At 38.4% G+C, this 11980-nt stretch overlaps 1 protein-coding gene across 1 annotated transcript; it reads left to right on the top strand.

Annotated features, from left to right (window-relative positions):
• Window positions 1-1842: 1842 nt before the first annotated feature.
• On the top strand, window positions 1843-10283 carry LOC762765. Its single transcript, XM_030972349.1, has 5 exons — window positions 1843-1989; window positions 4009-4167; window positions 6038-6174; window positions 6734-7041; window positions 7789-10283. The coding sequence occupies exons 2-5, from the start codon at window positions 4044-4046 to the stop codon at window positions 9974-9976; spliced, it is 2757 nt and encodes a 918-aa protein (XP_030828209.1). The 5' UTR covers window positions 1843-1989; window positions 4009-4043; the 3' UTR covers window positions 9977-10283.
• Window positions 10284-11980: the final 1697 nt, after the last annotated feature.

Below are 11980 nucleotides of genomic sequence, written 5' to 3' on the forward strand. Positions count from 1 at the left end.
TATTAGCCAGTCATTCCCTGGTGATTTATTTTGTTTCATTTCTTTCAGAGCCGCAAAACAATCGCCTTCAGTAATCTCTCCTTCACAATTTTCAATACTTTCCCTTGTCAATATTGATAGATCTTCAAAAAGTCCCGGCTATGAGATGAAGTTGTTTGGTATAAAGCGTTTTCATTTGGTTAATGCTACGGTCACAAAGGTTCGTCCGAACGACAATTTCGTACGAATCTCCCTGTTTTTCATTGTCTTCCCGAATTTGCATTGTCTGAAAATCGTTCGTACGGCGTTCGTAGCAGTTCGTCATGGCATTTGTGACCGATGCTAAAGTTACGGTCACAAAGGTTCGTACGAACGATGAGTTCGTACAAATCTCCCTGTTTTCCATGGTTTTCCTCAATTTCCATGGTTTTAAAATCGTTCGTACGGCGTTCGTAATGGCATTTGTGACCGAGGCTTTAGAAATATCTTTCTCCTTATAAATAATTTCTCCTCCCTCATTGACTAATCTCTTAATGATGCTTTTTCTTTTATTTGCATGCAACAGCTGACTAAAATATTTTGTGACTCTTTCCCCACTTTTGTAATATGATGCCCGGGATCGAATTTGTATGCCTTAATAAATATAATCATGACTGTCTGCAAGTTTTTTTCTTTTTTCTTTCTTTTTTAATGCCTTAACCTCTTTTTCAGTTAATCCTTCAAGTTGAATAATATTATGTTCTAGATTTTCAATTTCCCTTTTCTCTCTTCGATCTATGGCTTATCTCTTTGAAAAGGCTTTTGTAAAGCTCCTATTTTTTATTTTAATTTTAATTTTCATATAGTCCCAGAGTACTCTCCTATCTTTGATTTCTAACTTCAGTTCCTATAAAGAAATTAAGAAACATGTTCAACATAGTCATCCAGGGGCGGGGGAGCTAGGGCGTGAAATGTACCACATTGCGCATGGGTCCGTGGCCCATTTAATGGCCTCGGAAATTTTAAACCTTAATAAAGATGCTCTTTGGTACATTCTGAGGCATTTCTGCATGAGTAAACTGGACATTTTTTTTTGGGGGGGGGCGTGCGTCCCTGTGCTATCATATAATTAGAATCTTTCCTCTACACGTTGAAGTTTTTTGTACTGCGTACATATATGAAGAGCGAGATGTATATAGCTAGCTATTATTAGCCCTTTCTTTATTTTTAGACATCTATAATGAAATATGGCTAAAAAAATAATGTTATGTGTAAATCGATTGTATACCAATCATGTATAGGATGTGTTAAGAACTACAATGATTTGCCAACTTGAAATTTTACTAGAGAAATGTTAATTCGCTCGTACAAGATCTGACCAAAAACATCTGTATTTTGTATAACTTTTCATAGGCACTGGTAGTGCCTTAAAAGGACGCCACTTGTAGCAGTCCACTATGTCGACGTGCAAATCTTAAAGTCCCTAATATTGTTGTAAGGGAGCAGCTAGTATGGTAGGTCCATGCTAGCATCCATCTTTGTTATGATCCACTTTTGTTGTAAGGGAGCAGCTAGTAGTAGGTCCATGCTAGCATCCAGCTTTGTTATGATCCACTTAACTACTACAGCTCAAGTTCAACCAACTCCACGGCCCATCAAACCAGTCAAGTGCATTACGTAACACACCCAATGGTACACTATCTCAAGACCATGCATAGACAATGGCTTTATCCCTCTCTGACCCATACCAGACAGTTTCTCTGAAAACTTCATACAAGAAAGGATTAAGAAGGTAAACTCATTTGCATAAGAACTTGAAAGTGTCTGTTTTTCATTGGTCAACATTGACCGTAAAGGGTGCGAGGGTTCTCACGCTTGACCGACTATCTGATGGTAGGTCCCATCGTTTCGAATAGCCTAGCTCTGCCATAGTGCTGGTGATGAACTTGAAATTCCAAGGATAGACAGGCAGAAAACAGACTATATGTAGAATATCTACATCCATACCGATTAATTGCATTCCTACAAGGGTAAGTCCATTCATATTTCAATATTTGTAATACTCGTGTTCAGTAAACAGAAAATGAGTTGTCAAAAAAGCACTTTGTGATTCTTGTGTTCTTGGAGTTGGAAGAGAGAGAGAGAATAGGCCTAATTTAACTGTCTGGAGCTTGTCTGGTTATTGGGTGTACTCGGTCCGGGTGCATATGCAGCGTATGCACGGTGGTCCTATAGCTAGTATATTATATTATGTAACGCATGTATCGTAGACCTACTTCTTATTTCATATTATGATATCAACTTAATTAAAAGACGATGAAGTTTTCAGTTTTTATCTAGCACGGAGGTCATAATAAAGGGCATTCGACGTAGAGATGTATCGATGACGGGTAAAATATTATAAATATTTTAAAGCAATCCTTTGTCTTTTTTACACTTTCTTGAAAACTGCCCAAAACAGTTCTAGGTCGTATTTTGATTTGATTTATTTATTTACCAACAGCAATCAAGTGCAACAAATTATATAAAATTCTTATTTACATATAGTATACAAGAAGCAAATATAATATATAATCATAGTTTTAGGTTATAATCAATGGAAATGTTGTGTATGATTATGTAGCAATTATTGTTGTTTCAGTATAACAACAATATTTTTGTTATTAAAGTTTATTGATTAATTTGTGTGCACTTGTACCGTCGTACCACATAAAACAAATTACGTATTCAACTTACGATCCAGAAATAACAGAGGACATGCCTATGTACTCAATTAACCAATATTGATTATATACAAATTGCGAATGCTACTTTTGACGATTATAATATGGATATTGAGTGACTCATTTATGTTTTCAACCTCTTCATCAGAAATGTAACATCTTTTGATTGTTTATTTTTAATTATTCAATAATATTTGGTCATCTTTTTTCCCCATTGTTATACATGTATTGGTTATCATCTTCATTGGACAACAATTGCTCCGAGTCAATTTTTTACAAATACATATTATATTCACCAATCACCCACCCTCGAACCCGGTGATGATTTCACTACACCTAGAGCATTGACCAAATTAAGCTAGAATCAAAGCCTGTACTAGCTAGACCTACATTCTGACGTTCTATATAGGATTTTCCGGCCAAATTCGCGAGTTTTTCATTAAAATTAATTTGTCTTGCGTTCAAATTCGTCGGTTTGAGTGCTGTCAGGTATATACTGGGTTTATATTCCTTTTTCTAGTTTTCAAATCTATGAAGTTTTCGTTAGAATCTATGTATGTTTCATTCAAATTAATGAATAACGTGCTTCTTTCGCTATTTGGTCATTCGATTTGGCGCAACACGATTTCTGACATCGCGAATGTGTACTTCTAGCGTTCTAATTCATTTGTAGCATTCAAATTAGCACTTTGTGCACTTAAATTGATGGTCAATATACATTTCTCGTTTATTACACACTTTTTATAGCTCATTCTTTTTCTTTCAAGAATGTTTTTTTCATGTGTATTTCATCATATTTTATTTTCTTACATTAATACAATTATACTTAGGCCATTAAAATTGTTTACATGTTTAGCGTTCCCACCCGCTTCCTTTTCGGGGGCCGCCTCCTATTTTTTTTTTTTTTTAGAAATTTTTTATTTTATATTTTTTTTGGAAATTTTTTTTTTTTCAAGAAAAAAAAAACGCAAAAAACACTGCTAAAATGAATCTATTTCTGATTCAAAAAAAAAAAAAAAATGTCGGCGGCCATCTTGAAAAATAGCCCGACTGTCAGGGAAAATGTACCGAGCGGCCATTTTGAGCGGCCATTTTGAAAGAAAAAAAAAAGAAGAAAAAAGGGCCTCCTCCTTCCTATTTTTCGAAAAATCAGGACGCTTAACATGTGTTTTTTTTTTTTTTGGCCTTATTAGATTTATCTGATATTCATCATCCTTTAAGTTTAATTGTTATGAAGAAAAAAAAAACGACTTGCATTTACGGACTTGATGTTTTCAATATGTTTGTAAATTTACTTAAATTATATATTTATTTCATTGTCGTTAAATTTAAGTATATCGATGGTGGCTAGCTGAAAACAGTATGGCGGAGCTACATGTACCATATCGACATGATGATACTATGGGCTCTCCAATCACCATGGAGATACAAAGATCAGGTGGTCTCAAGAGGTCACGTGATGAGCTGATGGGATCCGGAGGAAAAGGTAAAACTCCAGAAGTCAAACCGCCTGAACGGATGATTAAATCTTCATACTAAAAATGCAGTTATAGATTACACTGCTAAACGAATGTGCTTATACGATAGTTGCCCTAAAAAAGCAGACAAATCAAAGAAGCCGACTGGTGAAAGTTTGAAAAAAAATCAGACAAAGATTAAGAAAGTTATGAGTTTTTGAAACTCAAATTGACTAAATTGTGACGAAGTGTCGGATTACTTTCGATTTGTTTCAACACAAAATTAATTTTAAAAATTCAATTGATAAAAATGTATGATTCAAGAGGGTCCTTCCTTTTTAGAGGACTTAAAGAAATATGCTATCCATAATATATTTTCAATAGTGCCCCAAGGGAGAAAAAGATGAATTAATGATATGTTTGTACACGTCATACGGGAGAGTTGTCCCGGCCATGACTACATGTGTATGTCAAAATCCACTGACCAAAATGAATATTTGAGATTCACATTAGAGATATCATATTTCAAACATTCATAACTCCCTTATTATTGGCTTTATTTATGTCACAGTTGGATAGCCCTTTAAGAGCAGAGTGTAATAGCAAATAAGAGATTAGTTGAGCTCGGATAGCTTATAAAATGTAGTTTACTAAGACCGCTAATGATATTCCTACAATCCTTAGTGATAATAAACATAATATTGTGACTTAAAAGAATCGTAATTGTTGACAATTTAAATCTACTGGCAAACATTGGTCAAAAGAAGGTCCAATTGTGATAAGTCCAATGTCGGGCGGATCCAGGATTTTCAAATGGGGGTGGGGGGGGGGGCATGAAATGTACGAAATTGCGAGCGCGAAGCCTTTACGGTGTGGGGTCCGTCCCGCTTAAAGGCCCCGGAAAATGTTGAACCTTAAAGGTAATACAAAGTTTTGGGAAATTGTGAAAATTGGCTCGATAGTGATTCTTTACACTTTCGATATATTTGGATGCCCCTGTGGATGTTTTATAAGCACTAGAAAATTTAGCCCCTAAAAACACTTTTGCTTTCGAGAAAAATTGAATATTAAAATATACCGGTGCTCCCGGTAAATTTTGATAAATTTCAAAAAGCGCCTACGGCCATACAATGATAGCTGCGACCATGAAAAAATCAAAATATGTAGTTATATATAATTTCCAAACGGAAATAGCCAATTGGTCAATTTTAGTCAAGAAACATAGCTTGTTTTATAGCTAAATTGATATATTGACCTTGAGAGGGAGCTATAACATAAACAGTTTATTATTTATAATTTCATCACTTTAGACTCGATTTAAACCGTGACATTAATCGCTGAATATTGTAGGATGGCATATGCTTCCAATATGTTCATTTGAACCAGATTCATGACCCCATACCAAAACTTTGTATTACCTTTAAAAGCTCAATGGTACATTCTGAGGCATCTCTGAATGCGTAAACTAAACATGTGTGTGAACATTACTACATGTATTTCGGAAGGAAAAACAAGGGGGGGGGGGGCTTGACCATTCATGCTATTTTTAAACAGCAATAGTTATAATAATTATCATGATAGTATGGTAGTAGTAGTAGTAGTAGTAGTAGTAGAAGAAGTAGTAGTAGTAGTAGTAGCAGTGTTATCATTATTTTTGCTCTTATGAATGTTGTTGGTGTTGTTATTGCTATTATTGCTTTTGTTGTTGTTGATGTTGTTGTATATCTTACTTCCTCTTCATCACTCTCTCTCTCCCTCTCTCTCCCTCTCTCTCTCTCTCTCTCTTTCTCTCTCTCTCTCCCTCTCTCTCTCTCTCTCTCTCTCTTTCTCTCTCTCTCTCTCTCTCTCTCTCTCTCCCTCTCTCTCTCTCTCTCTCTCTTTCTCTCTGACTCTCTACAGAACGACGAACACGCACTATCTTCAACTTGGCTCAGATAAACGCACTGGAGCGCATCTTCTTGGATGTTGAGTACCCGGATGGTTATTTGAAAGCCAAGTTAGCAAACCGTCTCGAGGTTGATGAGAACACTGTTCAGGTAAGCTGAAACAACTTTGACCTCATACTCACACTCATAATCAAAATAAGATATTGAAACGCGCATAATCACTAAAAATAGGTTCAGGGCATTGAGAATTAAAAGATAGTGCGCCAGTATAGGTAACATACTATATTTACCATTTACCAAAAACTGAAGAGGGTTGAATTGTTCGTAAATTTTATGTGTTAGGATATACATGAAGAATTACTCAAGTTAAAAAGTATGGTTTATTGGGTGATCGGTGTGTTGAAAGAAAGCTTTGCATCCCTAGACTGTTATTTTATGTGTGCGTAGTCACTGCGTACCGCCCTGATAAGGTTATGCCTAATTAGGATTTCCTTAGGTCTTTATTAGTTATCTTGATAGTTTGTATGAAATAGCTTGGATGGACTTTTGTAACCCATGATTTATGGGCAACATACATTTTTTTTAAAACACCACTCGATGAGTTTTTCCCTCTCTAATATTATTGTAAGATTATTACTCATTCTCAGTTTGTCATGTACACATCATTCGTTCTACAACATATTCAACGTTCCTTTCATGTCTTTCACAGATTTGGTTTCAGAACCGGAGGGCGAAAAAGAAGCGACTACAAAGAGGACTCCCCGTGCCCGACATGCAAGAGCCATTTCACCCTCATCAAAGTGTTTCCCATCCGGGTTATCTTCTACCCGATTCTGATCGACAAAACTATCTACTGAACATTGCAGATCAGGGACAAGTTCACTTCCCGTCGGTCCCTAGAGAGAACCAGTGTTATCCTACTAATAGCATGATAGTGGGGAATCCAGATCTTGAGACTCAATGGGCGGGAAAGGCGCACTTGAATAGCAGAGAACATTATGCTGTGGACCCTACCAGGTAGAGTGATGTCCCATTCATATTAGATCTATTTAAAATCCAATGCTTTCTATAACCAGTCGGTAACAAAGTAAGGCGAGAAGATTGATCGATGAAAGCAAAACATTTCTCATAATTTCGTCAGAAGTTACTTCTAAAATATATGACTGTAATACAAGAATTGAAAATAATTGGCCCATCTTTTATCATTGTATTCAATCTCAAAATAAATGACGTCACGTTTCAGATAATTCACTTTGTAATGTATTCCACCTCCCCTTCCCTCCCCCCCCCCTTTTTTTTTTATTATTGTTGTTTAGGTTTTCTCTGCTTTTCTTTTCTCAACAATACAGTGTATATTTTGTTAAGGGGTTGACGTTCATAAGGCTAATTTCCCTTTTTGTTACCCCCAAATTCCCATAAAATATTGTTTGCTCCTTCCCTTTGTATTTTTCTTGTTATCGATCTTTATCTGTATCATGTTAGTATGTTTTAATGTTTTTATGGAGAATGAAATAAATGAAATGAAACGAAAAATAAGCGATGAAAGTTTTACCTTATCGCAAATTAAGTTGCGATTGAATCAAAGAAACAGACACTGCGGTTAATCATACTATAATGTAGTATTCAGTAATATAGAAATTCAGCTTTGCTTTTGTCAAGATAATCAATTTCAATGTCTTGCATTAAAGTATATATCAACGATGTCAAAAGATTTGTGATTAGTGATTAATTTTCCAGTAATTTTTTCCTTTATCTATTCCACAGAATCCCGTCTCCTCAAACGCACAACTCACAAATCGCTTTCACCAAAGAGAAAGGTTCTGCAGGAGACCTCACCAGGGCTTCGTCTAGTATAACAACAGCCCTTAGTCCTGCCAGATCAATCGACTCACCTACCGTCTCTGAAGGAGGAGGAGTCATTGACCAAATTAGAAAGTGGCCCGTGAAAGAACCTGCAACATCACAGAGTCCGTTTGGAAAAGTAGACTTTCCAAAGCTTCCACGTGTGTGCATCAGACATGATACAGGTCAAAATTTAATGAGAAATGTATCAAATTTTGTTTTTGGTGCGCCATCGCCAGTCTCTACAGGAGGTCAGAGAGACATTGTGAAGATGCGTATGAACGTATTGAAGAAGGATCCCCCCAAATCGCCACCTCCAAACCAGACCTGCGCTGCTATTCCCCGCTCACAACGGAACGAACTCGAGTTAGCTCTCATGAAACATGGCTTGGTAGAAGAAACAACGAGTGAAAATGAACCCCCTATATCCAATTCTTGTCATCGTGCAGGGTATATATCCGATGACTTGTCGTCTAGCTCTGAAGAATCGTCTGACTCGGAAGGATTAGCGCCCCCTCGCCGGAAAAGAAAAGTACTTCGTAATAGGCAGAAACCACCACCAAATACAAGCTGTGCCTCCGTTCCTCTTCACGATCGTACGCTTCCTTACCTAAGCAAGATACCTCAGTACAGTTCTGAAAAGGTCACTACGAGTCAAAGGGTTGAAACACCAGCTAATATCTTAATGCCACTGCAATCATTCGAGCAACCAATCGGCAACAACAATATCTCAGATTGGGATACTGATAGTGACGATTCGTCGTGGGCCTACTTTGACCAAGGACCAAAGAAAGAAGCAGCTGAAACCAAAGACAGTCCGAAAGCACTTCTTGATCTAAAAGCTAGTCAATGTGGACCTCAGAGTGCACCACCAGCCCTTGTACCAGAAGGGGGTGATGACGTCAATTCCTTAACTACTGAAAAGGACAATGGATATGCGGGTAATGTGGCCTATTGTACTGATGATGAGTTTTCAGAGATCACACTAGCCCGAGAATTTGCAGAAATGTTGCCATCCCCTCTAGGGACTTACTTGCCCATCTACCACGAGGATCCCTCATCAAGCAGTCAAGGATATGACTCATACAGACGCCCTCGTATTCTCAGCGACTCAGCTCTAATGACACCACGTCATACTGATAGCCGGCCACAACCAACAGTAGAACTCAGGAACTGCCCCGTTTCCACTCAATCTTCAGACTCCTCTCTCAGCGGACTTTCATCTCTCTTCAATTCAGTCTCTCCAAGTGAGTTGGTGAAGCACCTGTCAGATGGTGTTGTTGAGATAGACCAGAGCACAGCCTTGGACCTTCCAGCTATTTCCCACATACCGGAGTCGAGAAGGCTACACCCGGAAGGATTGATTGAAGGCGTTCGACAACAAGGTATCCAGCAGAACTACCAACAGCCATTCCCGGCTAATAATAATCGTGGTGCATATGGAGAGCAAATTAAGACTGGAACTGCCTTCATAAATGACTCTCTCGGTAATTGTCGTGAAGCAAAGATTGACATCGGACACGGTAGAATCAACGCATCGGTTCAAAGTATCATAAGACCAATTCCGACCCGTCCACTTCAAGCAACTTCATCACCACCCAGTCAGTCGATGATACATGCACCCTTATCATCTACCCATGTGAACAACACATTGCCATTTCCAGACTGTTCATCAAATCTAGTTGAAACTCGTCACCAGAGCGCTACCTATGGTCAACATCAGGTGCAAGGAGATCCTAACCACAATTATTCCGATCCAGGATTCCAGGAGACCATCCAATCGAATACCTTACATCCTGGAGCGTATGTTCAACCTCAAAGCGTGGTCCATCACCAGCCATCATCCATGTTTACCTCGCATCATCCATCACGATTTCCAGGTAATGCTTATGAAGCAGGTTTTCCTGGACATCACACAACTGCCCCTCCTAGGAATGTATCTCTCCCTATGGCACCTTCTCACCAGGCTGTGGTAGGTGTGTCTTCTCCATCTGCTGATAACTTACCTCCGAACCAAGTCTGTACAGCGGTACCTGATGCTGTGTCATCACAAGGACTCATGGCACGTTACCTTGCATGGACACAGGGCAGAACTCTACATGTAGAATAATAATGTTGGATCAGGCGTCGTCGACACAGGGCAGAACTCTACATGTAGAATAATAATGTTGGATCATGCGTCGTCGTAAAATATCATCGATAATAATTTCTCGTAATTACTGTTAAATAAATTTTGTTAATGTTCTGTAAAGGCCCTTTTACACGTTTAAACAAGAATGAGTAAATCATCAGGATCGAGCCGTCCCGAAATAAAAAGGGGCACTTATCTGAATTAAAAGGGGGCACTTTAGTGGTTCTTTAAAAAGTGTGGGGGTTCTGACGGTGATACTTTGTACATGTAGTGGCCACCATAAGACAATTCGTCGCTGTTTTCACGAAGTGACGGTAGTGAAAAAAATTGCATTCACTTTGCGTGACGATTTTCCTCACTACCGTCACTTCGTGAAAACAAGGACGAATTCGTTCCACAAAAATTATTAGTAATGGACACTTTCAGTGTTATACACCAGTTTTGGCGTGAAACATTCAACCAACAATATAACCTTGGTATCACAATTCAGTATTATATTTAAAGGTGTGCTATTATAATGATTATGCATCTCTACCTCAAATATTCTATATCATAGGTCATGTAAATAGAATTGTTTCGTACTTGTAATATTAGTAGTACTAGTTGGTCTTCTTTGGAGAAACTGACGGACGTATCTATGATTATGATATAGTATATAGTTATAATTAAAATGTTTTCAGAGGTCTAAAATATATGTTTTGTGAGTGTCATTTATAATTGTTATGTTTGATGATAACTTGTCCCGTGCGGGTGTCATATGTTCTTGGCAAAATTTTATTTCTGGAAAGATGTTGATTTACCGAAAATTGTGAGTTTTGTGCTTTCATGAGGTAGGGTGTGAGCCCAAAATGTTCCAAAAATCTCCAGTAAAGGTGTACTTTTCACGTAACAAAGTCCGGCTCGTAATACACAAAAACGGCCCGTATTGACTTTACACACCGGACTTAGGGGGTGCTTTCAAAGGGAGAGAAGATGTATACGCGCAGGGGCGTCGCTAAAGGTGGGGAGGGGGGTGGGGGTGGGTGCGACACACCCCACCTGGCATCGGTAAAATTGCGCTGCTGTCTGGAAACATGAGAAAAAAGGGAGAGGAAAATGAGAAGGAAAGAGAAAGAAATTAAAAAAGAAAAGAAAGGAAGGAAAGGAAAGAGAAGAAAAAAGGGGAAGGAGAGGAAAGAAAGGAAAAGAAATAAAAGGAGAAAAGGAAAAAAGAAACGGGGGATGAAAGAGAGAAGAGTGAGAGTGGGGTAAGAGTCTGGGAAAAGAGGGATGGGAGAAAGAGAGAGAGAGAGAGAGATGTTGGGTGGAGTCGCCACGTCGAGGGAGCAAGAAAGATACGCATAGATAATTATGTAGCTGTGTCAGGTCCGCTGTGTCGGTATTCTTGCTCGATTCTCATGTATTATATTATCAATGCGGAGGTTTGAAGTATTAAGCCGGTCGGCCGGCATCCCCTACGAACTGTGACTTTTTATCGGACAAAGAAACATTTTTTTAAATTCAGACAATGATTAAGATTCGGTACAACGAATCGTCTTCTTTCTCAATTTATTGTATGAAACGTCGAAGCTTCCGCGCTTCGGGCGGGTGGGGAAAACTCAATTCAGACAAGAGTCGAAAACATTACAACGAATCGTCTTCTCTCTCTAATAATTTAATGAAACGTGAAAGCTCCTGGCTCCGGGTTTATAGGGTTAAATTTGGAGACATTGGGAAATTGGATTTAATATATTTGTAATTGGTGGCTAGTTTTGTCGGTAATCGGTGGCCTCTACACCCCCCCCCCCCCCACTGAAAAAGGTATAGCGACGTCCCTGCACCGTAAATAACACTGAGTGTGTGAGGTATCCGTGTGATACAGCAGGGATGTCGCTCAGAATCTTTGAATTGAGGAGGGGGCTGTGTCGAATAAAATCTGCCGACAAGTTTGTGAATATTGTTCAAGAAAGATTTTTGTTTATAAATGGACGAACAATTTATAAA

The sequence above is a fragment of the Strongylocentrotus purpuratus genome, unplaced genomic scaffold, assembly GCF_000002235.5.
Source record: "Strongylocentrotus purpuratus isolate Spur 01 unplaced genomic scaffold, Spur_5.0 spur5_scaffold_6, whole genome shotgun sequence".
Classification (NCBI taxonomy): Eukaryota; Metazoa; Echinodermata; class Echinoidea; order Camarodonta; family Strongylocentrotidae; genus Strongylocentrotus; species Strongylocentrotus purpuratus.

Coding starts and splice junctions, on each gene's coding strand:
- LOC762765 (XM_030972349.1), top strand. CDS start 4,044: ATGGCGGAGCTACATGTACCATATCGACATGATGATACTATGGGCTCT. Junction 4,168..6,037: donor GATGGGATCCGGAGGAAAAG/GTAAAACTCCAG, acceptor GACTCTCTACAG/AACGACGAACACGCACTATC. Junction 6,175..6,733: donor TTGATGAGAACACTGTTCAG/GTAAGCTGAAAC, acceptor TGTCTTTCACAG/ATTTGGTTTCAGAACCGGAG.